The 27,686-nt window shown below is 40.9% G+C and overlaps 1 protein-coding gene across 1 annotated transcript in view; it reads left to right on the forward strand.

Moving 5' to 3' along the window:
- Positions 1 to 10,082: 10,082 nt before the first annotated feature.
- Positions 10,083 to 27,686, forward strand: part of LOC149832616 (protein GRIP-like) — a 174,143-nt gene continuing 156,539 nt past the window's right edge. Inside the window, exons 1-2 of the mRNA XM_090014605.1 lie at positions 10,083 to 10,782; positions 12,418 to 12,533. Of these exons, the coding sequence (XP_089870731.1) occupies positions 10,296 to 10,782; positions 12,418 to 12,533 (603 nt within the window). The 5' untranslated portion in view covers positions 10,083 to 10,295. The remainder of the gene's footprint in view (positions 10,783 to 12,417; positions 12,534 to 27,686) is intronic.

Genomic DNA, 27,686 nt, shown 5'->3' on the forward strand with positions numbered 1-27,686 from the left:
CGTCACTTGGTTTAACATGCAGTAATCAATACAAATCTGCATCAAACCATCCTTCTTCTTAACAAAGAGGATCGATGCACCCCATAGAGATACACTCAGTCTGATAAAACCTTTGTCAAGAAGCTCCTACAACTTCTTCTTCAGCTCCATAAGTTCAGCAGGTGCCATGCGATACAGAGCTTGAAAAACTGGTGTCGTATTAGGCATTAACTCAATCGAGCATTCAATCTCTATATGTGGTGGCAATCCCGACAAGTCCTCAGGAAAGACGTCCGGGAACTCACAAACAACGTCTAACTACTCCAAGGGTGTCGCTTGACTGTCCTGCGCGAACACATTGGCCAAAAACACCATGCAACCCTGCTTGTGGTACTTGGAGATCTTCAAAGCAAAAACTATCTTCACCTCACTCATCGATCTAGTCGAATGAAATAACAATGCAAACAAATCGGGATGCTCCAAAAGGACCTTTTTGCTCCGACACTGAAAGGTAGCATTATGTTTGAACAACCAGTTCATACCCAGAATGACATCATAAAATGTTATACCTAGTATGACCAAGTCGGCAGACAATTTATGTCCCTCGATCACCACACAGACTGCAAAAAAGTACTTCCCGCAAGAAGAGGATGCACTCATAGGTGACATCACATCGAGAGCCTTCTCAAGGCTAGACAGAACTAAATCAAGTAAATTTGTAAACAATGAGGCTCTAAAACTGAAAGTAGTGCCAGAGTCAAACATAACACGCACATAATGATCTGCAACTAGGAAGATACCTTCGATCAGATCAAGTTGATCATCCTGCGTGGTTGTTATAGCAATATAGACTCGTTTGTTTGTCTTTCGTTGTCTCTGTTGCTGCTGTTGAGGCTTCGGCTGCTGCTACTACTGTGCCAGCTGATGCTGTCCTTCCTGACCCATTGGCCTATTCGGACAGTAAGTCGCAATGTGTCTAGGCTGCTGGCACCGGTAGCAGATTCCTCTAAACAAAGAACAAGAACCTTGGGGATGACTCTTGTTACACCGTCGACACACAATTGGGGCCTTCTTCTGCTCAGTCTGTTGCCTCTTACCCCCCTGTGTCTTGACGCCCGTAGGTGGGTTCTTTCTTGCTTCGCCCATAAAACCACCTCCATTGCTGCCTCTCCATTATGACCCATCCTTGTACCGCTCCCATTCCTCGTTCAAGACAATCGCACATTCTATCGCGTTGCTAAAAGTGGTAGGTCGATTTGAAGCTTATTCTTCATCCCACAAACATATTTGGCTTCCCTCGCCTTGTCACTGCTGAACAGGTTCACGCAATACCTCTCTAAGCTCCTGAATTTGGTGGTGTAGTCCACCAAACTCATGCATCCCTGAGTCAGATCTAGGAACTTCTGTTGTATCTGCTCCCACATGTAGGAGGGAAAGTATGCATCCAAAAACACTTCCCTGAAGACCTTCCAAGAAATCTCATCCACTTTATCATACTTCACCCTTCACAAGGTATCCCACCACTTCTTGGCATCACCCTTCAGATGGTACATGCCAAAAGTGATCTTCTTGTCCTCGGGGACAGGTAAGATGTTGAATGCTCGCTCGATCTCCTCGACCTAGCTCTCTGTTGCCTCTGGGTTGACCTTTCCGAAAAAAGTTGGCAGATCCAACTTTAGAAATTTCTCGCAGAAAACTCCGTTGAGGTTCGGAACAACCTCGGGAGGATGGATGCAGGTGGCTCCCTGCATCGCTTGTGCTACCTGAGCTGTCTGTGCCACTTGCACCGTCATTGCTTCAGTCAGGATATGTAGGGCATTCATCATGGAGTCCATGCATTCCTGACAGTCCACAAGAGCGCCAGAAGAAGTCAAAGTGTGGGTATGATAATATGCCTATCACCAAAATTTAAAAGTTAACCCAGATCGATCTTACCCCCATAGAATTGGTCCCATACATTTTATAATAAAAATAATTATTACATGCATCTCAATGTTTCTTAATTTATATCACAAGATTAAGAATTAAATCATGAATACATGAGCAATTTGCATACTTTCATAAAAATACCTCATAACCTTATCAATGAAGAAGACTGCTTTGGAGTACGAGACACAACTTGCTGGCATTTTTGGACATGACTCACTTACCAAAAGGAAAATTTTGGTACAAAAGGATGATATAATATAAGATTTTATGGTGGGCTCTGATACCAAACCTTTAACGACACCAACTCATACCCCTTAAAAGTGCAGTTTTTTTTTTAATAAATACATAAACAATCTCAGAGGACTTACAGTTGAAACACAATCACCATCACAAGGAATCTTATACTCATCTTCCAAACCAAACCAAAACCAAACCAAACTTTATTTATTCAAATGTATAGAGTTTGAGACATAAGTAAGTAAAAGTAAAGAAAGCAAAAGAAAGAGTGACGCCGTCCCAAGAATCTCTCATGCAGTCGTGTAGTTCCCTTGTGACCCTTCTAAAAAATGAGCCTCCTTGCTAGGCACCTGAGGCTGGAAAAAATATAAAAAGTAAGGTATTAGAATTCAAGGAATGATGCGTACAAGTCTCTCTAATGAGTCAAATGAGAACAAATAACATAAATAAGATTAATATAATATTTTAGAGGAATGCATTTATGACAAATTCATAATTTAAATAACTATTTATGCAATAGAAGATAATTATTAAGCATGAGAGAACATTTAATAAATAACAGAGATCACAATTTAATCATTAAAGACATATAATGTGCATTAAAGAACAACATTATGCATTCACCAATATATCATAGTTAAGGAAACAAATAAATATGCATTATCTAATGCATAATAGAAAAATATGCATGATTCAGTGCAATGCATGAATAAATTATTATCTTTGTTAAAGTTTTCTTTTCATATGCATGCTCTATTAAATGCACACAATTTAAGTTTCTCTTTTTTTTTATTATCATTGCCCGCGGATACTCAAAACAAGTAAGAATTCTGGAGGTCAAGTAGGATTCCCAGAGTAACTTAGCACACAAGTATTTTATTACTAAGTTCCAAACTTAGCCCTCGACCGATATCAGGAATCAATATCATCCATCAGAATATCGAAAATCAACAACCAATGTCGGAACACCATGAAAATCGACAACCATAATGTCACTTTTTTTTGTATACCAAAATAACAGTTATGTCTACACGTCACCCCTAGGCAAAGTGACAGACTCTCCCTAAAACCGTGGCCAAGAGAAGAACCTCAATATCGGGTTCAGGGGCAACAACAACACACACAAAGTTTTAGTATCCTCACAGTTCCCAAAAACTGCAATATCCAAGATTCTCACACTAAAAAAAAGACATCAAAAAAATATAGATTACACTGTTCTTTAATTTCTTTTATCTTGTTATTAATTCGTTTCTTTTAATTTGCAAATTCAATATGCAAAATTAATAACATAAGCTTGCAAATTAACATGCAAAGCTCTTCACGGGACCACAACCCGTGGCAACATAGAACAATGAAATAAGACAATAATATCACATTTGATTTTTACAATGTATTTACCAACTAAAACAAAGAGCAACACATGCTCAAGGCTCTCACAACCCAGGATGATTCATTTGATCATAAATGCATTCATATGCAAAAATCATCAATCGCATGCCACTATGCATTGATTTCATTTACTTTTCAATGCATATTCATATATGCAAATTTTTGAGATGCACATGAAACAATAAAATTCATAAGCCTATGCATGAGTGCACACGTATCCAAATTTAATACATGCTTTCATTCAATACACATATTTATGACCAAAGCCTACCTTAATTCATATGTTCATGTTGCATGCAAGCTTTCATAAAATACACATTTTAATTAAACATGTGAATATTCAGTTGATAGCCCATGTGACAAACACATCAAATTAATGTTTGCACATGCAGAAGATGCAGTCTCACAATATTGCTTTAATTCATTTGTATACCAAGTATTGAAAGGTAAAACATATCATTCTTTACATGCATAGGACTGAATATATTACAGATAAAAAATCTAGAAAATTGCAAGCATAATCGCAAGTTACATAGGCTAATTCAACCCTCACTTGTACGTAAATTTAGCTTACACTCACGTATGAAACTTGTATGTATTCTTAACACATATTTGGAATACATATACTTACAAAACTTTCATTTTTTTTTTTTAAATACACAACAAATATCCTTTTTTTTCTGAAAAGAACCACCTACACCCAGCCGACCCAGTCGGCTAGGGTTCGATTCAGGCCCAACTGGACCCAACCAGCTAGGTCTAATCTAGGCAGACCTGGCACGACTTGGCAGGGGACTGCCAGGTCCAGCCGCAGACTGGTATGAGCCTGACACGGCCCGGCATGCCCAACCGAGCCACTCGGTTGGGCTGCCAGGTGCCCAGCCACCACCTTGTTGGGTTTGGTTCAACCCGACAAGACCCAGTCACTCCTGGCAGGGCATGCCACGTCAGGCCAGATTCGACTGGCCTGACTGCCAGCTCAACAAGGGTCTAAAAATATACTTATATATTATTTTCTTTTGAAAACATAGAAATCTTTTTGTTTCTATAATACCATGAACCAATAGCACCAACACAAATTTTTCATGAACACGCATGAAGATAAAATATTATAGCATGGGTTTATGTGCATTCAACAATCCAAAACATGGATCATCCATGGAGATCAATCATACCATAATATCAACACTTAACAAATTATTTGTATCGTTAAACAAATTTGTTTTTGGCATAAAAATAAACAGGCACAACATTTTGTTTTGTTTTGAAAGGATAACAAGAATAAAGAACTCGACCATGAGAGAGGATCCATGAATGCTCCTCCATACACTTTCGTATAAACATCCATATGCACTCTTTCTCCATGGATTTTCTCAAAAATACTGCATGAAGATCGAATCCATGCTTTTTTTCTCGTTTGAGACAAGAGAAGAACCCATACCATACATGTAGATTGAAAAGAAATGTGGATTTGATGTCTCGTGAAGATTAAATCTCCTTCTTCTTCCTCTCTTTTCCTCTCCTTTTCACTCTTTCTCTCTCTTCTCCTTTTTCATTTTTTTCTTTTATTTTCTCTCTCTCTCTTCTTTTTTGACTATTTATAGACTAATAGGGGGGACCTCCCCCCCCTTCTCCAAGGGCTGGAGAGAGAGAGAATTCTCACAAAAATAAAACTCTTTTATATGAGTTTTTTGAAATTTTTAAAATTTTTTAAGTTTGACTTTTTTAAAATTTTGTTTAAAAAAGGACTCTAAATCTCTCAACCTTTCTAGATGTTTCTAGAGATGGTTAAGGGCTCTTTCAAGAGTAGGGATGGCAATTGACGGGGGTGAGGGTGGGGGACAAGGTGTAATGTCTGAAAAAAAAAAAAACGAGTCCGACATCGGTCAGACACGTGTCCTGGTCAGTTGGCGATCCCGGATCCGGGCCGGACCCGGACCCGGCTTATCGAAAATTCAAGAAGCCAGTATGCATCCCTTTTAAAAGGGGGTAGGGTGCCTCGGGCGAGGGCATTTGCCCTCGCTCGACTCTCTCTCTCTTTCTCTCTCTCCCCCTCTCATTCTCGGCTCGGTTCCCGCGACGCACTGACCGGTTAGGGTTCGATCGGCCCTCCGGCAGCCACTTTGGTGGTGTCTCCCCCCCCCTTCGTGCTCGTTTGCCGTCGGCTTCTCCCTCTTCTCCGACGACTTGCCGCTGGACTGCAGAAGGTAAGCGCTCTCCTTTCCCTGGGCTGCGGACTCGTCGGTCGGCAGGGGGTTTAGTCCCCTGTCGCCGACGGTAAGTCGACAGGGGGGGCTTCGCCCCCCCCCCCTGTTGTTGTGCTTGGGTCGGCAGGGGGTTTAGCCCCCTGTCGCCTATCGTTCGTCGGCAGGGGGTCTCCCCCCCCCTGCCATCGTCGGTGTGTCGGGGGGGGAGGTTTGGCCCCCTGACACCGACTTTGGGTCGGCAGGGGGCTTCGCCCCCCTGCTGAGGTCCGTTTGTCGACAGGGGGCTTCGCCCCCTTGCTCGGGCCTCTTTGTCGGCAGGGGGCCTTCCCCCCCCCCCCCCCCCCTTCCATCGTCGGTGTGTCAGGGGGGAGGTTTGGCCCTCTGACACCGATGTTTGGTCGGCAGGGGGGTTTAGCCCCCTGTCGCCGGCATTTTGTCAGTAGTGGGCCTGCCCCCCTGCCATTTTCTGTTTATCGGTAGGGGGCCTGGCCCCCTGCCATTTTTTGTTTGTCGGTAGGGGGCCTGGCCCCCTGCCGTTTTCCGTTTATCGGTAGGGGGCCTGGCCCCCTGCCGTTTTCTGTTTGACGGCAAGGGGTCTGACCTTCTGCCGTTTTCTGTTTGGCGGCAAGGGGCCTGGCCCCCCTGCCGTTATCTGTTTAGCGGGAAGGGGCCTGGCCCCTTGCCTTTGTTTTTGCTAGCAGGGGGCGGAGCCCCCTGTCGACTCTGTTGCCGGCAAGGGGATTCCCCCCCTGTCGTAGCTCTGTCTGCTGACAGGGGGCTTGGCCCCCTGTCACTTTTGGTTGGTTGGTTGACAGGGGCTGGCCCCTGTCGTCGTTCTGTTTTCCGACAGGGGGGCGAGTCCCTGTCACTGTTTTTGTTTGCCGACAGGGGGAGGAGCCCTCTGTCGTGGGTAGGCATGTCGGCAGGGGGATTCACCCCCCCTGTAATCTTTCTGTTTTCTGACAGGGGGCGGGGGGCCCTGTCATTGCTCTGTTTGCCGACAGGGAGCAGAGGCCCCCTGTTGTCTCTTTTGTTTGTCAGCAGAGCTCAGCCCTTGCTGCCGCTTGCCGTTTGGGATTGTTTCGCTTTTGACTCTTGCTGACCTCTTTAGCGTATGCAGGTTGCACGACGGAGCGCCCGCGTGTCTCGTGGCCTGAGACCCTTCGAACTTACGCCCGCAGGCGTGCAGTAACCCGCGACTCTCCAAGGTAGGGGAAAGTTGCGTGAAAGAATTTGAATGAACTAAACTGAATTAAATGAAAGATAATTAAACAATCTGCTTATATACGTATATGTATGTCTTTTTAACTCAAGGACGTGGTTTCGCGATCCTTGTCCTGTTTATTTTTCAGCATTTACTTTTTGCTGCCGCCGCGCTATATGTGCCTAGGCTTTCCTTTCTGTCTTTTTAACTCAAGGACGCGGTTTCGCGATCCTTGTCCTGTTTACTTTTCAGTATTTTACTTTCTGCTGCCGCCGCGCTATATGTGCCCAGGCTTTCCTTTTCTGTCTTTTAAACTCAAGGACGCGGTTTCGCGATCCTTGTCCTGTTTACTTTTACAGCACCTTACCTTCTGTTGCCCCGCGCTTTATGCACCTTGGCTATTATATTTTTGCACCTTATTTATTGCTTTGCTTACTTATGCTGACTCATTTCTTGCTTGTGTCATATAGACTTCGATTATGCTATTGTTTTGCCTTGCAGGTGCTTTTAGAAATTGCTGTCAGCACTTGAGCTCTTTTGAGTATTCTTGGTGACTTGTGGCTATAAACTTAGCTATATCTCTTGGCAGTATTATGTGATGCTATGATGTGTAGCGCAAAGTGAATGGGCCTCATGTTCGGCTTCTGAATATCTCACTAAACAATAAACATGCGCCTTCACAGGCAAGATGCTCGAGTGGGTCGAATAGACCAGGGCATATAGAGCAAGGCGATGATGATGAATAAACTCTTCATCGTGCTTGTTCGGGCTGGTTCATCAAGAGAGAGGATGGATGGTACAAACCCTTCGGTGGACAGGCCATTCATGGCCATTTCGGGCAAAGGCTCGGCTTCCCCAGTCATCGGAGGTAGGGGAGATGGCGTCACCATAAGTATCCTAGATGGTAGTCGCCCGACACTTCTGCAGAAGTTGGATGCATCCGTGGGCCCTTTCTAGCCTTTGGGGACTTGCTCTCTCGACCACAGGTCGTCCCCTTAGGAGCGGACTCAGTCAGTCCTTCAGGGTATAATAAGATATTTGGCATAATGAACCCCTGAAAGGATCTCGGCTGTTTCTACGTTTATACATTGTGCGTACCCACAATGTCCAGATAATAATCAGATCACACGTATGGCATGCTCACAATTATTTATTCTCGTACTGTTTGCTTTTACCTTACTATCTGTCTGTGTTTACGATAGTTGGAAGGTATGCATGATAAGCCTGTGTATGATTGCTTACAGTTGCATTGATATCACTGTATCACTAGTTTGTTTGAGTTTATGACAAACCTGTTAGCTTTGCTGTTCACTTGCGTAGATTGTATCTGTTTCTGCTTACTTCTGTTTAAGCATGTTTTAGATTAGTTCATTTTATTCCTTTTGCGTACCTACCAGTTTTCAGGACTGACCCCATTTCTTTATGGGTGTAGGTGACATGTAGCTCTTCTCATTGGCGGTGGTGCAGAAGCTACGTGGTCAAAGCTTCGCCTCTCTCGTCGACACGCTGGCTATTTTGTTTTTGTACCTTTTTGTTGTTTTGGGGGTGGACACCCTTCTGCCTTGTATAAATTAAACTCTTTTTGTTATGAATGTACTTTTTATTCTCTGCTCACTATTTTGGCTTAAAAAGTGAACTTGTATTTGTGATTAGTCTTTTTGCTAACGTACCCAGAAGATTTGACTCGTGTTTTTAAAATCCTTTGGTATCTTTGAAAATCCTTGCTGCAAACTCTGATTTTTTCCTTAAAGGTATTTCGATTCAAATCTTTCTTTTCTCGAGTCAAACTTGTAGGGTGTTACACAAGGTCTCCACCCCCACCATGTTTCAAAATCCGAACCTTCATCCCCGCCTCCATCCCTGCACTGGGATGAATTTCAACGTCCACCCCCGCCTCCATCCCCGTTTCATGTCCTTAGTCTATGGTCCAAATGCGGACGAGCCCGGGCGGGGCCCCGTTTCCCCTTAGTCTATAGTCATCCCTTAAAGGATTGGGGACGGGTGGGGATTGGGACGGGGATGGGGCAGGGTGGGGAAAAGCTTAAGTCCATCCCCGTTTCATGCCCTTTATCCCCGGTCCAAACAAGGCGAGGCGGGGCAGAGCCCAGTTGTTCCCCGGTCCACTCCCATCCCTATGCAAGAGTCCTAAACATACATAAAAATATAATTTCGAAATTACATTAAAGTAATTGATTAATTAATTATTTAATATTAAATTACAAATAAATTTCTGGAAGTTTACAAAAATTACCAAATTAATGTGAGAGGCTTATTAACATAAACAAACCCCAATTTAAAGTTTTTTGATGAATTTAAAGTTAGAAAAATCATTGGGCATGAACCTGGATCTAGATCCAAGATCCAAATCCATCTCCAAAATCTAAATGAGTTTTAAATTGAATCAAATCCAAATTAATATGAGTCTTGGATATGGTCCAAATTCATATTAACTTGGATCAAATCCCTGAGATCCGGTCTGATCCAAATCCGGATCTCATCCGATAAACTGCTCAATTTTCAGCAAAATAAAATTTTTGGCTCAACCGTAGCTCGAATCAAGAAAAAAAAAATATTATTGAGCTCAGAATTCCGAGACGCATCCAACGACATATTACATGAATATCAAATTATGAATTTCACTGAAGAACAACCTGAATTTTGCTTAAATTTAAAGCGAAAATAAAACTTTTCTCATGTTTTGATGAGCTCGTTTAGACCTAGTTGATGAGACGTGGACCACGCTCAGACTCAAAAGCATCAATCTAAAATCAAAGCTCAAGTGATTTTTCTCCCAAACTTAGCCGAAATTTTGAGAATCTCAAATTTAACTAAGTGTGAAAAAATATGCAACATTACAAAGATTCATTATAAAATGGGTAGAGTATAAAAAACTTTAGCCAGGGCCGGTGTAGAACTAGCTGCGTGCAAAATGTCCTTTAGAACTAAATTCGTTATTGAGGAATAGGGATGTCGGACCCCTAGCAGGAAAGCAGGGACTTTCCCCATCATGGGTGAAACAAACACCATAATAAAAAACCATGGGAAAAGACCAAGTGGAGGCCCAACTGTTCCCACGCCTGAAACAAACGGGCCATTCTAGTGTAGATTCAGAGCCTCTGGTAAAACGTGTATTTCTTATGCTTAAAGAATCGTCAATCGCTTCGGGAACGTTGGGTCGTTCAAGAATTGGAGATTTGGGGCACATGGTCTCCTCGCGTCTCCCAGATTCCTCTCGCCGTCTGATCGCGCTCCCCACCGTTTCTTGATTCTTCTTGTTGGTATTTGACCTTTTGTGGCACGAAGCTCGATCGCCTACTGATGGACAACTCTAACAGTTGGTCTGAACGGTGATGGAAGGAGACGCGGGGATGTCCGCAAAGGCGGAAGGCGGTGACGAGGCGTCTCCGATTGGAAATGCCGTCGGAGAAGCAGAGAACCTTTCACCTGGGGTGGCACCAACGAACGATGGATCGGCCGGGGCGACGGAACGAGGCTTCGAGCTCTCTTCAGAAGGGATCTATTTGCCGAGAGACGATGGTGGTCACGACCATCTTGTGCAAACGATCCTCGAATTGAGGTTTCAGAACGAGTACTTCAAAACCCAGTTGGAAGGTCTCAAGGTTCAGCATCAAAGGTCTCTTGGGGATCATGACGAGCGCAGCGGGAACGAAAACGGGGATCCTGCGGAATTGCGGGAGAAGGTCCGGATTCTGACGAGGCAGATCCAGGAGCAGAAGGAGACGCAAGCCGCCGCGGAGGAGGCCTTGAAGCATCTGAGATCGGCTTGCGCCGAAGCGGATGCAAGAGCTGAAGAATTGTCTGCGAAGCTGATCGGAGGTTCTTGCTGTTCTTCATACTTTCATGAATCGTCTCTCTTTAATTGTTCAGATTACAAGAATTTGCGTTATTTTACGTCCTTGTTTGCGTTTGTTTTGATCTGAACGTTATTCTGGTAAGCTTTCTTGGAAGGATGATTAGCATCAAATTGGTTATTAGTAATTGTTTACAGTGATTGCTTTCTCTAATTCTATTCTTTGGGCAATCAGAATGCTTTCTGTACAATGGCAGAGGTCTTTGCTTTTTTAGCATGCTTTCAGGATGTATAAATAATTTGCTATGTTTAGTCCTATAAAGTGTATACCACATCAGTAATAACAGTTATGCATAAGAGATTATGATACGTTTTCCTTATATTGGTAACAAAAGCAGTGCAATGTTAGTTAAGGCTGCAAGACTCGTGATTGTGTAATTTCTCTCCGATGTAGCAGTGATGTTCACCTTATCTTCGGTCATGAGAGTAAATCTACCATCTCTGACATAATAGCAGCATGGTCAAATTATGTTTAATTTTATTGCTTATATGACAGTCGTAAAGAATGTACCTAGTGATGGCTCAAGATGTCCTGGTTGGAACGTTGGGTGCCTACGTGCTGAATTTAGCATTGACAAACTTTGGGATTTTTCATACAGAGAAATTTACCTGATGAAATTGGGCTCCCAAAGAAGAATATGAACTTGTTGAATAGGTTTAGTGATAGGAACCATTCAGCAAGCTTGTGAGGTACAAACAAGTATGATTAGATGGTATTACTTGGCTTGAACATCTTACTCGTATTCTATTAACCAACAAGGAATTTTCAGTGATGAAGTATCTGGTTGCAGAGTTATTCAGGATTTCAGTTAATGCTGAGAAAATATTGGTTCTGCCTGTTATAGCAACTTCCACCTTAAGCTTGGGAGAATTTCGTTGTTTGGGCATTTTAGCCATTTCTATATCCAAAATGCAGAAAGCACCTTTTTCATGGATGTTCTGCTATGGCAGTACATCAGACCTCCTGTCTTTCTTCTTAATCCCTCCAGGTAGGGATGCAAACGGTTCGGATTTCAGATCAGAAAATACATTGGGGAGTTGGATCTGGTCGGATCCGGAACAGCCAAAATTACAAAAGGCCCATCCTGAATCCAAACCGTTTTCCACCCTATCTCCAGGAAAGCTTCAGAAAAGATTCTCTTCAGAAAAGATGTAATGTTCAAGTTGTATGGCTTTGTCATCTAGCAAATCCATGTTCTTTCACTGCTTTTCGTTAGAAACAAAGTTTGACGGGAAAGGGAGAGGGGAGGACGTTCTGCTTCCTATATGATGTTTTCTGTGGTATCATAATCTATTGGTGAGGGTTTTTGCCTACAAATTCATCCTGCAGTTGTGTTTGGAGATTAGTGAATGTTTTATGGATATATGTGCACTTTGACTGCAATATATATGTCTCTTTCGTCCCTTCATAAATATTTCATTACTTGTCTTTTAGGAACTGATAACTGATCTGATGCCACATTATTGGTTGTGTTCTAGTGTTCCCATAACACCTATAAAGTACGGATAATTCTCTGCATTTCAACTTTTGTCATATGGACTTTTTCCATATTTATATGCTTTTCACTTGCGTCTATTTTGCTACAATATTTTAATTACAGCTCAACAGAAGATGGACCAAGAAATACGTGAGCATGATGAGAAGTATACAGAGCTTGACTCAAAGTTTGGAAGGCTCCATAAACGTGCTAAACAACGCATTCAAGAGCTTCAAAAGGTAGAATTTATATTGAAATATTTGAGCTTGATCCTTTAATAGCATGCTTGCATCTCTTGGGGTCTGCATTGTGAACATGGAGCTCATAGTACGTGACCAATTTTCATAATCACTAATCCCAGACAGTTGCAGTTGGGATCCCAAATGTCACTGATCTTTGTAGAAAAATTATTGGAAAATGTGGTTATATATCTTTTATTTCCTTTCATGTGAGAATGGATGGAGATGTGATCATTCCTTTCAGCATGTATTTGGATATATGCGCTATTGTGGAAGTTTGCACTAAGAAAGTGTTGCATATGACACAGAGACAAGAATGCCATATGTGTATAATATATTAGATTCATGATGTTGGACTTGGCTTTCCAACTCAAGAAGCTTGAGGGTTTGCAATAAGCATCTTTTTGCTGTGCTAAAATAAGGTTCATATTTGCAAATGCTGATGTCTTTGTGTACAAATTGCAAGGGTGTTGCAATTGCTCTTTTAGCCAAACCTTGCAATATGACTTGCCAGGGGAGGTGTTGCAATTCCATGTATCCAAACATGCCTTTGTTAATGAACACATTCTGATGCTTGTACTAGCCAAAGTTTTTTTATTCTCCTCTATAGTTTAGCATGTGTGTTGCATAATTTTTATTCCTACATGATATTTTCCCAACTGGATACTGCTGAAAATTTGAATGTTATTTGAGGTCTTAAACAACCAGAAATGGGTATGTGCCTGATGCTTTTTGTGCCTACCGCATGCCTACAGAGCTTGGATAGAGGCTTTCAGGTTGTTTTTCAAAAATCTGACCCTACTTATGTGTTCTGCATTATCAATTTGCTAGAGAATCACACTTGGATCATGTTTTTTTGAGGAAAAAATGAAATTTTAAGCATTGAATATTTTTTAAAATTGTAGACCGTTGATTTTTGAATCTTATAAAAACCTAACTTGTTGTTGGAATCAGACGATCCAAAAGTTGATTTGCACAAAATCAAGCATGTAGATCACATCTGTATGGTCAGATTTTAGAAAAAATAGAAACAAACTTTCCAAAACTCGGTAGGCATGCATTAGGCGCAAAAAAGCGTCAGGCATCTACCCATCACTCCTTAAACAACAAGTTGGTGACACATTGTACTAGCCAAAGTGGTGCTAGACTGGGTTTGGGTCGTTGTTTAAGCCTGATCAATGGTATTGTCAGATTTGAATTGATTAGTTTTGGCCAGATTTCAGAATTTTCTTGTAGGTGATGTTCTTTCAGCCTTTGTTTCAATAAGCTTTTCAGATTGGCTACAAATCTACAAGCAATAAAGTTGGCATGACAAACATCTCATCTTGGATTCAATACCAGATGTATTGGTTGTATTGAAATCTATGCATATATGTAATTTAACGTTTTACATTTTTTTGTATAATACTCCTTTATTGGGTCTGATTGTACATTCTCTATACCTAGGGGGTATTTTCATCTTTTTTTCTGTCATTCTTTACTGAACTCTGAAGGGGGCCGACCCTTTTTAATGTATTGAAGTAGCCCTCTTATGTTGTATCGTGAAACAGAGAAAGATATTAAGTTGCTCCTATTTTGTGCTCTTCATAAACCCTAACATTTCTCCTTATTCTTGCAAACTCTAACATGTTTTCTGAGCCATGGATGCAAGCTAAAAAGAAGGGGTTTTGAGTGTGCTGGGTCAAGTAAGGAGAGCACGCTGCTGGAGCTCGTGCACAGTCCCTGCTGACATCAACTTTGAAGACTCGGGTCGTACGGTCAGTTTTGGTTTGAGGACTGTGACTTGGTCATTTACTAGTTTATGATTTTAGGAGATATATGAACCAAAAATCGAGCTGTTTGGTTGAGCATTGGATTTGTTCTGATTTTCTTAAATTTTCTGGATATTATGATGAACAGTGCCCAGATTCGAGAAAACTGTTGAGTCTGCCTTTGTTAATAGGTTTTGTTACTTGGGTTTGTTCCTAATATGGTCATTTTTACCTTAGAGAGATTGGAATCAGTGTGGGTGCATATTTTTTGATTTTCGTAGAATTTTGATGTTTTGGGTGGTGCTCCTCTAGCGGCAAAGTGATTCATGCTTGAAGCTTGGGTTTTGAACTGTGGGTTCTCTGATTTTGCTGCATAGTGGTGTGCTTTGTTTATGTAATCAGATTTGTACACTGTTGGGTTGAGTAGTTTGGTTAGCACGTTGGGATTTTGCTGCATGCGATTAGGATTTTGCTGCATGGTGGTGAGCTTTGTTTGTGTGAGCAGATTTGTCCACCCTTGGGTTGAAATATTTCGATTAGCACATTGGGATATTGTGCTTGTTCTCTTGGTTGGCTGAGGTTTTAGTATCATTTCATATCTATAGTGCTTGTCTTGTGTTGATTTCAGACTTGTGAAGCTTTTTTTTAAATTGTGAAGTTGAGGTTGTGTGAGACATGGAGAAGGAGGGAATTCAGATTGTGTCAATAAAGCTGGATAAGACTAATTATGCATATTGGGCTGATTTCTTGGAAGCAGTGGTTATGAGGAAAGGTTTGGGAGGCTACTTAAATGGTTCTAAGGTAAAACCCAAGGTCTCTGATGAGGTTTCTGATAAGGCTATAGAGGAATGAGTCATGAACAATGCGTAAGTCAAGGCATGGATTCTCGGGTCTGTGGAACAAAGAATTGCCATGAATATTTCTAAATTTCATGTGGCAAAAGAAGTTTAGGGGTACCTCACGCAAGTCTATAGACGAGAATTGGGCAAGGCAATATCAACTCACTCAAGAGTTGAGAAGTATGCGTTGAGAAAACAAATTCATTGAAGAATTTTATTCAGATATGCAAAGAACCTGGGATGCTCTTGCACTTATGGAGGGCTAGAATAAATGTACAAAGTGTGTGTCCTATGTATCATGCCAAACCTATCTGGAGACCGACAGAGTTATTGAGTTTCTCGTGACTTTTAGACTAGAATTTGATGGAAGGAGGAGTGCCATTTTCCATCACTCTCATTAACCATCTGTAACTCAATTAATTACATAAGAAACTAAGATGAAGTCTCTTGGATCATATTCATTTGGGGATAATGCCATGAGTGTATCTAGGCAAATGAGTGGTAGATTTGGGATATGGTGGAAAATGTGACCTTAGTTCTGTTCAGTGTCACTATTGTAAGAACTTTGGACATATAAAAAGTTACTCTTCTGTTCTCAAGAAAAATAAAGGTGGGGCATATGCAATTCCTTCTGAGAGAGGGTGTAATGTCAAAGGATGAGCAATCAATTGGCCAATCACTTGCTAGCAGTGAAGTGATAGGTGGTGGGCCACTTCAGAGGTTAGAACAAGTTCAACATGAGATTCTGCAACTGCAACTTCTTGCTTTGTCAGCCATTGGTACTTCTTCTGTCGCTCTTGCCTTCTCCTCTGCTACTGCTTTCTCAGGTATCTCAGGTCATTCTTTTGGTTAGCTAATAGACTCAGGGGCCTCATTGTAAGAAAATGAGAACCTCCAAGTCACCAAAGTGGATACATAAAAGAGCTACAATAAGATCCACAAAAACACCAAGATGAACTTACACAAAACCATAAATAGGCTCACACACAAAACCCATTCAATGGGCACACAAGGAACACTCACAAGTATAAAAAACATTGTTTTATTCAAGTAGAATCCATGCAAGAAGTATGCATTAAAGAGGGGCTTTGCCCCATATTTATACACAATGAGGAGAGGACTCATAGAGACCTATGTCACATGGGTGCGGGTGCGGGTGCGACACGGGTGCGGCACAATTTTAAAAATTTTGGACACGGGGACTCGGCTATATATATAAATATTAAAAAAAAAAAAATATATATATATATATATAATAATATATCCTGTGTGTGCATATATCTATATAAATTTTGGACACTCGGCTCGTGACTCTTCCGAGTTGTCTCAGATCCTGAATTAACTGAGTTAAAATAGTAGTATAACTGGGTTAGAACCAAACTTGGCTGAGTTTATCATTGACTTGGCTGAGTCTTAGCTACCATGGGAATAAAACATCATCAAGGTATTAATTAAAAGCATTAACTAAAAGCATGTTCTGGTAAATGCATTAAACATCTTTTGCTAAAATTATAACATTAATTAAAAGCATTAAAAGCTTTTAATTTTTCAAAGCTAGATTTGAAAAAGAGAGAGAATTAAATGATCTCGGTGGATGAAAAATGTTGGTACTGGTGGATGAGAATTTATTAGCCTTTATAAGAGATAGAACTCGGTGGATGAAAAGTGTTGGTACTCGTGGATGAGAATTTATTAGCTTTTAAGATTGAGAGAGAGAATTAGATGATAATATTTAAGAATAATTTTTTATGGGGCTTATGAGAGAGAGAATTAAATGATAATTAGCTTTTTTCATGCTATATATATTTTAAAAACTATATAAAACGATCATTTTTTTTGTTTTTTGCTATAAAAATGGACAATTTTGGACTCGGTCAAAGTTGATCGAGTCCAAAAGTGGACGGACTCGGCCTCGACTCGTTGACCGAGTCCGACTCGGCGTTGACCGAGTCCGACTCGGCGTTGACCGAGTCCAGGCCGAGTCCGAAGCCGCACCCGTGTCGGGGCGTGTCGACTCGGGTGCGGCGCGTCCCTAGCCGAGTCCGTGTGACATAGATAGAGACTCATTAACAGTGTTGTGAAAAGCGTTGAGGCGTAGCGAGGCGCTCCACCAAAAACCGAGGCGAGGCGTAAAACTTTAAAAAAATTATAAAAAATATCTAAAAATACAAATAAATAAAGAAATGCTTTATTGATGAAATAACAACCAATAAGAAATAGAAAATATCAAATAAGTACTAAAAAATATGAGATTAACATATAAAAGTAACTAAAAACAGATTATATAATTGGAAAATATATGTGATTAACCCAAAAAAGTTAAAATATACTAAGAAACTTATTACATAACTGAAATAACTAGAAAATATATGAGATTAACCTACAAAAGTTAAAATATATGAGATTATTCTAAAAAATATGAGATTAACATATAAAACTAACTAAAAAAATGATTACATAACTAGAAAATATATGAGATTAACCAATAAAAGAAAAAATATACTAAGAAACCATTTACATAACTGAAAAATATATGAGATTAACCAACAAAAGTTAAAATGTATAGGATTATTTAAAAACATATGAGATTAACATATAAAAGTAATTAAAAAACTGATTACATAACTGGAAAATATATGAGATTAACCAACAAAAGTTAAAATATACTAAGAAACCAATTACGTAACTAGAATAACTGGAAAATATATGAGATTAACCTACAAAAGTTAAAATATATGAGATTATTCTAAAAAATATGAGATTAACATATAAAAGTAACTAAAAACTGATTATATAACTGGAAAATATATGAGATTAACTAACAAAAGTTAAAATATACTAAGAAACTGATTACATAACTGAAATAACTGAAAAATATATGAGATTAACCTACAAAAGTTAAAATATATAAGATTATTCTAAAAAATATGAGATTAACATATAAAAGTAACTAAAAAACTTATTACATAACTGAAAAATATATAAGATTAACCGACAAAAGTTGAATTATATTAAGAAACTAATTACATGATTGAAATATCTGAAAAATATATGGGATTAACCAACAAAAGTTAAAATATAGTAATATACTAAGAAACTTATTACATACCTGAAATAACTGGAAAATATATGAGATTAACCTACAAAAATCTTTTTGATTATGTCTCAGAAGTCTTGCTGTAATTTTTTTTTTGTGCTTCAAGCTTGCGCCTTGAGGCACAGAGGGCCGTGACTCAAGGCGAGGCACGCCTTTTGCGCCTCAAGGCGCGTTTTTGATAACACTGGTCATTAGGGTTCCAACAACTTCCTATGTTGACTAGTCAACGGATGTTGACTAGTTCAAAACCAAAAAACAACAAACCTAAAAAATCTAATTCTAGTTGCACTCTAATTATATTACATATAAATATATATATGTACATTTATTTTTAACACTCCCCCTCAAACCTACGGTTGGATAATCGAAAGTTTGTCCAAGAGAAAGTGAAATCTAGGAGCATCTAGAGGTTTGATGAAGAAATCTGCCAATTGATTTTTTGAAGTAACGTGGGGAAGATCAATAGTGCCGTGTAGAAATTTCTCTCAAACATAATCATAGTCCATCTCAATGTGTTTGGTTTGTTCGTGGAAGGTTCAGTTGTTGGCAATGTAAATGAAACTTTTGTTGCCACAACACAGTCGTGATGCTCTTTTAGTTTAAACGCCCATGTCAGCTAGCAGTCTCCTTAGCCAGACCACCTCCATAGTTGTAACACCCCAAAATTTCGAACTTGCGGACCTTTCAAAAAACAGGCAAGAGACTAAAAGAAAATCTCTTTCCTTCAGAGTTTGTTTATGAAATCAACGGAAGACTATTCTTTTGTTAAATTTAGAAAGGCAAGCGGACAACTTTGGGCACATTAGCTAAAAGAACCAAAACTCACAATCCATGTTACTTGCAAAACACTTGAAAAAACACTTTTATTAAAAGAAATTCCCAAGTAGTACAAAATTCAAATATCCCAAGGAATATTCGTTACAAAACCCAAAAACGTCCAGTACGCGAGCTAAGAGCAGGAAGAAAAAATCTTGTAGCCATCTTGCAATCGTGCGATCGCCCGTGGTGTACCTAAACATCACCTGTACCCATAAAATGAGTTAGTTTCGCGAAAAACTAGTAGGTGCATAAGAGAGACTACAAAAAACTGAATTAAGTACATTTAATTCAGTATGTAAAGCAGTTTAAAGCAGATATGCAGTTAAACAGGTAAGCAGTGCAACTGTTAGAAAAGCCCACCCTTCCATAGAAGGTCCAAAACATGATCTAAAATCAATAAAATCTGATTCTCACATCTGAGTTTAGCATGTAATCATGCTAAAACAGAAAGCCAAAACTATAGATTTATAACTGACTATACCAATCAATCTCAGAAGATCATCACAGTTAACCATAACTTTTTATCGTAATCAAAATCACAAGTTACACGTCAGATCGTTAGATTCGGGAAAAAGTACAACCTCACAAGGAATCACCGCCCTAGATGGTATACCTTGTCTTGGACCATACACTTTCTCACAAGAGTTCACCATCTTTGCGGCTACCCGCTCGTGGACAGTGTACCTCCTTATAGAGAATCTACCACTCTAGCAAGTTACCAAATCTTGGAAATGTACAACCTCACAAGGAATTACCGCCCTAGATGGTATACCTGGTCTTGGACCATACACTGCCTCACAGGAGTTCACCGTTTTTGCGGCTACTCGCTTGTGGACAGTGTACATCCTTACAGAGATTCTACCGCTCTAGCCGGGTCACCTGGTCTTGATCATACATACCCTTACAGAGAATCCTTTGAGAACCCGATCCTCAACAATTGCCATATCCAATAAAAGTTATTGCGATACACGCATCAATACAAATGATCGCTCTCAGGGTCGATAGCCATTATTATAATTAACAAGATCAACGCCGGATCACCTGGTCTGAAAAATGTACAACCTCACAAGGAAATACCGCCCTAGATGGTATACCTGGTCTTGGACCATACACTTCCTTACAGGAGTTCACCGTCTTTGCGGCTACCTGTTCATGGACAGTGTATATTTTCACAGAGATTCTACCGCTCTAGCCGGGTCACCTGGTCTTGATCATATATACCCTCACAGAGAATCCTTTGGAGATCAGGTCCCCAACATATACCATACTCAGTGATACATGCATCAATACAATCGACTGATCTGAACAATTGACCGCTCTTGGGGTCAGTATCCACCAATCTGGGCACAAGCATGCATACCAACAATATGCATCGAATCACTTCACATGGTAAACCAAAATCACAAGATCACACATTCCTCCAATAAGGTTCCATGAAGTATGAACATTTATCGCATGCTTTCAACATTTCTTATCACGTGACATATCAATCACATCATACAGAAGCATATAATACTACACATCGTATCGTTGCCATCAGGAACATTGCATTCCTCAAATAGGACCTCAAAGCATGTGTAAACAAAGCATGAGTTCTATACACATGAGAACACACATATTACATAATATGAATCGACTAAACATCAACATATGTAACTCCTACGTAGTTCGCTAAATTCATAGGATTCAAGTCATATATATGCATGTAAGACAATTCAGATCATTGCATCATCATATACGTTCACAATTCTTATCTCAAAGCACATCGCATTCGACCTTTCTAGCGTGTAACTCACGCACATATCTTCAAGACATTTCAATCAAATTCAAGATACTTATCAATCATGTTATACATGTATGCTATATTCACTTAGGCAATCATAACACAATTCTTTGCAATAAAACTATGTAGGCGTGATGTATTATTCACCTAAATAGTCTAAACTAATCATTTGTCGGTGCGACATGTCATCCACCTATATGCTAACATAAGTATCATAATCATAAGAATCTCGAAGACACACAAAGTCATACGTAATTTCATCGATAAGCTTTTACTTGACAAAAAATACGTACCCAAAGCACACGAAAGTCTTATGACCCATCAACTAATGTGAGCAGACTTATATTTCGATATTACTGGCCTGCGGGTATGTGCAGACAAAACGTAGAAACAACTGAGACTAGTTCGGGCGTCTGTTATTCTATATATTTTTAATAACCCGAATAGCTAGTTGAGTCTGCTCCTAAGGGGACGGCTTGCAGCCGAGAGAGAATTCTTCAAAGGCAGGTAAGCAGTGCCACAGATGCATCCAACTTTTGCAAAAGTGTTGAGCTAACTTTTGTAGCCCCTTTCCCCTAACTCCAATAACTGGAGAAGCCAGATTTTTGCTCGTGGGTTGGTTGTTAACAACCTCTCCATTGGAGTTTTTGTACCGCTCTGGCCTCTTCTTTGACAGACAACAAGAAGCGAATGGGTGCGTTAGGGGTTGCTTAACTATCGACCCATTCTAATGCTGCGGTCTTTAAACCACTCGAGCATCTTGCCTGTGAAGGCGAATAGTCACCATTTTATGCGATTACAACATTGTGCATTTAGCACTATTTGAGGTCGCATGACCATCTCATCCGATCATCGCAGTACTAGCGTGTAGTGCACAACTACAAGTACTCTAGGATGAAAGAGGTATAGCTCTTCAATAGAAGCCTCAACAAAAGTGTTTCACAAAAATGTAATGTTTCTCAAACTTTACTTTTGACATTCTTTATCTTTTGAAACAACCAACTGCTTGTGCAAACATCTGGCATGTGATTTTTTCGAATTTTATCCGCTATCGGGGTATCTACATGCCTAGCATGACTTACCGACCTCGATAGACGGGATATGGGTTTCTCAATAGATTCCTCGCTAAGAAGTTCGCTCAAGCCCCAATTCGGGGTTACCCGAGATATGCCGAATAGACGAACAAAACTAGCCAAAACACGTTCTTCCAAATACTTCGATTTGGGCAGTCTTTGATGCTTTTGTGCAGCTCCCTAAAATCTCAAGTCAACCTTACAGGACTGCTCACTTGAAAAACCAGGATCCCTGCTAGGAATCCTTCTCCTTAGACCATGATGTATCGTTAAGCTCCCGACTCAACTCTTGTCGCAAGAGGGAGAGCGGTAAATGCCTTTTGCATCCTCCACGAAGATGCCTTTATAGCACATGCAATAAGCAGAAAACCTGAGCGTCATCTGCAATGGCAAGACAGTAACGAAACATTTGCAAAAACGGGAGCCTGGGCGCATAGCGCGACGACAAAGTAAGGACTGCGAGCAGGAGTGCAAACGCAAAGCCTGGGCGCAAAGCGCGACGACAAAGTAAAGACTGTGAGCAGCAGTGCAAACGCAAAGCCTGGGCGCAAAGTGCGACGACAAAGTAAAGACTGTGAGCAGGAGTGCAAACGCAAAGCTTGGGCGCAAAGCGCGACGACAAAGTAAATACTGTGAGCAGGAGTGCAAACGCAAAGCCTCAGCGCAGAGCGCGACAAAAAAGTAAAGACTGTGAGTAGGAGTGCAAACACAAAGCCTGGGCGCAGAGCGGGACAACAAAGTAAAGACTGTTAGAAAGTAAAGTACAAAGATCGCGAAACCGCGTCCTTGAGTTAACTGCATACTCATATAAATATATATATATATTTATTTAATTATCTTTTTTAGATAATTAAACTCAATTCAATTATCCAAGTCCTCCGTGCAATCTTCCTCTACCTTGGAGAGTTGCAAGCTTGCTGTCGTCTGCGGGTGTAAGCGATGGACGGCTCGGGTCGCGGAGCGGGATCCGTCATACAAGCTGCAAAAGCGACAGTCAACATGCTATCTCAGTCAGAAAGGTAGACATGGGCGTTGTCGCTGTCCTGACATGAAAGAAGCAGAGGTAGGGGCAACGTGCCCCTCGACGAACTTGCTTTACGAGTAAGAAACAGGGGCAGGGGCTACGAGCCCCTACTGACCTGCTGTCAGCGAACTACGAGGAGGCATGGGCCTCACTCTTGCCCACAAAAAGCCACAGAGGCAGAGAGCACTGCTAGGACAGAAAAGGCAGGGGAGGGAGCAGAGGCTCCCTACCGGACCTGCCTCAACAGGAAACAGGACAGGGGGTGCAACTCCCTACTGAAAACGAGAAAGGCAGGGGCTCTGCCTCTGCCGGCAACAAGATCAAGGCCCCTGCCAGAAAACAAATGAGATGCAGGGGGGCTTCACCCCCTGCTCGAAATCAGGAAGAAGGCATGGGAGGCTTCGCCCCCTGCTGGGAAACCAAAGGAGGCAAGGGGAGCCTCGCCCCTTGCCGTCAAAACACAGGAGAGCAGGGGGGGAGCCTCGCCCCCTACCGGCAAAACACAGAAGAGCAGGGGGAACCTCGCCCCTGGCCGGCAAAACACAGGAGAGCAGGGGGAGCCTCGCCCCCTACCGACAAAACACAGAAGAGCAGGGGGAGCTTCGCCCCCTGCCGGGAAACACAAGGCAGAGTGGGGGTAGAGCCCCCTGTGGGAAAACCACAGGAGGCAGGGGGCAAAACCCCCTGCTGAGAAAACAACAAAAGGCAGGGGCTTTGTCCCATGCCAGGAAAACAAGAAAGAGGCAGGGGCTCCGCCCTTGCCAGAAAAACCCCCTGTCGGAAAAGCGAGCTGACACAGGGAGCGGCTCTCTGCCAGCAAAATGAAAGAAAAAGAGGGGAGAAGAAAAGAAAAGGGAGAGAAGAAGCGACAGAGGGGTACACACCTGGGCTGCCAGCTGTAGGTGGCCGGACGCAGGGCGAGAACAGAGGGTGCTAGAGCGGAAGGCGGTGGCGGTGGGTCGTCGGCGCCTTCGCTGCAGAGACAAGAAAGAAGGTGGTGGTCGGCACCTTTGGTCGCCGGTGACTGCGGGGGGAACGAGAGGAGGCGGTCGGGGGAGAGAGCAGTGATCACCAGATGGAGGGAAGGCCGTCGACGTGTGGGGGAGGGGCTCAACGGTTGTCCCTCCCCTGCGTGCTTTATTGTTTTAAAGCATGCAGTCGGTGGCAGCAAGGCGGTGCCTGACCTGACTGCATGTTTGGATCCGGGTCGGGTCCGAATTCGAATCCGACCCAGATCCAACATTTTTTTACGGGTTTTACAATAGTAGTTGTAGTCATGACTCAGTATTCTGTTTCAGTTGAAGAGAGAGAAACTTTCTCCTGCTTCTTACACCTCAATGAAATCAATGATTCACCTAAAAACACACAAAAACTACTGGTTGAATGTTGGTTATTTGGATCACCCCCTAGTCAACATCAATATAAGCAATTAAATCTAAAAAGGAAGAAACAAATAAGAAAAGTCAACGAAAAATAGAAGTTTTGATATATTTAATAATACACAAAACAACTCCCATATGAACAGTGGTGAGAGCATGCTGAAACTGGCTCGTTGTGTGAACCGTATGCGCAATGTTAGGTGTCGTAATTGAGAGATATGATAGAGGCTCGACAAGTTGTCTATATGGTGTTGGATTTTTTAATGGTTTCTCATCATCAATCTGTGAAAATCTCTACAAAAAGAGATTCTGTGTAACACCACAATACAAGAAATACAAAGAGTGCACAAAGGCACAAAGGAGAACACTCACAAGTGCACGAAGGCACGGATACACATGCACAAAAGCATGAAACAAAATGAACTTCAATTCATAAGTTCCCAAGAGGGGCTTTACAAAAGCATTGTTATTGCATATGCACTCACAAAAAAGGATATGTTTACAAGGGCCACTAAGTCCTATTTATAATGCAAAAAGAAGCCACAGGATGCAGCTCCATATGACTGTTGGAGCTGCACCCAACGGTCACATTTGTGACTGTTTGTGTTGCTCCAACAGCTATATGGAGTTGTCCCTTTCACATCAGTCAAAAAGAAAAAAAGTGTAAAAAGAAAAGGGTGTAAAAGGCAAAAGTAAATAAAAAAAGAAAAAGTAAAGATGTTAGCCCATTAGGGTGGCTGACACCTGTTGAGATTAAGAGGTTTTAAGTTTTAAGTTTATATTGTTGAGAATAGGTGGTTTTAAGTTAAGTCATTTTATATTAGAGGCTATTTGAAATTATTTTTTCATAAAGGGCTTAGATGTAATTAGTCTTTTTAGCCTCTCTCTATTTAACATAGAGAGAAGCCCTAATGATTAAGTGAAAAAGTGTTTTCTCTGTGCAGCCGTCTCTCCCTCTCTCTCTCTCTTCTATCTTTGCTTCCATCTCTCTCTCTCTACCTAGGGTTTGGTGCTTCTTTCAACATGGTATCAAAGCCATCGATCGTGGGAGCGTGATTGATCGTGATCAAACTATCGTGGGAGCGTGATCGAAAAGCGTCTGTTAATAAGGTCAGCTGGTTAGGTTTCTGTGTAAGATCTGATGACAGATCTGGAGATCTGATGGCAAATCTGGAGATCTGTCATCAGATCTAAGGAAGCAGGATGCGTGTGTAATGAGATATTGCGGAAATATAAAGAGTGCATACAAGCACTTACAACAATGAATAAAAGAGACAATATCACAAGTCCACAAAGGGACAATACAAGCACAAGCCTTTAAGAAGGCAACAATATAAAAAGCCTCTTATTGAGAAGAGAGAAAGCTCTCAAGAATGAAAAATATACAAGGGGATCACCCCTATTTATACAAAAGGGAGAGGAGAGAAGGAGAGGCAAAATGCCTCAAAAGGAGAGCCCAAAAGGGGGCTCCCATGGAGTCGTTGGGAGCCCCCAACGGTGGCTCCAACGACTCTATGGTTGGAGCCCCTTTTGTTATTTAAAAAATAAAAAAATAAAAGTGAAAAATAAAAAAAAAGAAAATACATTTTAACAAAAACTGAAAATAGTTGTTTTCTAAAACAACTATGTGAAATTACAAAAATACCCCTATCGGGTATTGATGTAATATACAGTGTATATATATATATAAGCTATATTTTAACGCCCCCCCTTAAACTTTACGGGGAAATGACAGAAAGTTTGCCTAGAAGAAACATGAAGCGAGGAGTCGGAAGAGCTTTAGTGAAGAAGTCCGCCAACTGATATTCTGAAGTGACATATGGAAGATCAATAGTTCCTCGCAAGAATTCGTCACGAACATATTGGGGCAATCCATTTCGATATGTTTTGTACGCTCATGAAAAGTATGATTGCTCATAATATAGATGGCACTCTTGTTGTCGCAACATAGCTTTGAGGCTTCGGTAATATCAACTCCCATGTCTTTAAGCAAACTGTGAAGCCATACAAGTTCTATTGTCGTGGTTGCCATAGCCCGGTACTCAGCTTCAGTGGATGATAGTGAAACTTTCTACTGCTTCTTGCATCGCCAGGCAATCAAAGAGTCTCCTAAAAAAACACAAAAACCAGTAGTTGAGACTCGATCATTGGGATTACCTCCCCAATCTGCATCAGTATAAGCAAGAAGATTCAAGGAAGAAGAGGAGGATAGAAATAGCCCTTTATTGATGGTATTCCGAATGTAGCAGATGATTCAAAGAACGACACTCATATGCACAGTTGTAGGAGCATGCTGAAATTGACTAACAGAGTGAACCACATGAGTGATATCTGGTCTGGTGATGGTTAAATAGGTAAGAGACCCAATGAGTTGTCTGTAAGGTGTAGGATCTTCCAGAAGAACCCCATCCTCCAACCACAATTTGGCATTAATAACCTTGGGAGTCTCTACTTTCTTATCATCATAAATCCCAGACTTAGAACATATATCTGCAGCAAGCTTCATCTGTGACAAAATATATCCTCTAGGAGAATATGCAACTTCAATTCCAAGGAAATATCTGAGAAAACCTAAGTCAGACATATCAAAATTATTTTTTAACATATTTTTAACATTAATAATACTATTTTGATCATTCCCAGTGATAATCATATCATCAACATAAAGCAACAAAATTGCGATACTAGAACCTGCATGTTTAACAAAAAGAACAGTGTTAGTATAACAAGAGTGAAATCCTAACTTTATCATGATATCACTGAAACGATCATACCAAGCCTTAGGAGCTTGTTTAAGGCCATACAATGCCTTCAAAAGCAGAAGAGTTTGACCTTGCTTAATATTTATTCCGGGTGACGGATCCATATAAACTTCTTCACTTAAACTTCCATTTAAAAAAGCATTTTTACGTCAAGTTGATAAATAGGCCATTTTTTGGTTGATGCAACAACTATTAAGGTCCTGACACTGGTCATTCGAGCTACGGGAGCGAATGTTTCTTCGTAATCAATGCCATATTCTTGGGAGTATCCCTTAGTAACTAATCTAGCTTTATATCGTTCTAAAGAGCCATCGCTTTTTGTTTTAACTTTGAAGACCCAACGACAACCAATAGGTTTTTTGTGTGAGGGTAGATTAACTATTTCCCAAGTATTGGCCTTTTTTAACGCATTAAGTTCAACTTGCATTGCTTCAACCCAATGAGGTATAGATTTAGCTTGATTATAGTGTGTCGGTTCAAAATAAGAATGTAGGGTTATTAAACATGCCCGATAGTTGGGAGTTAAGGAATCATAGGATACAAACCTATTTGGGGGTATTGATATTCTAGAAGAATGCCTAACTTGTGGTTCCTCAGTGGATTCAGAAATTTGAGAGTATTTTTCG

This window comes from Nuphar pumila, chromosome 7 (genome assembly GCF_984573655.1).
Source record: "Nuphar pumila chromosome 7, dmNupPumi1.hap1.1, whole genome shotgun sequence".
Classification (NCBI taxonomy): Eukaryota; Viridiplantae; Streptophyta; class Magnoliopsida; order Nymphaeales; family Nymphaeaceae; genus Nuphar; species Nuphar pumila.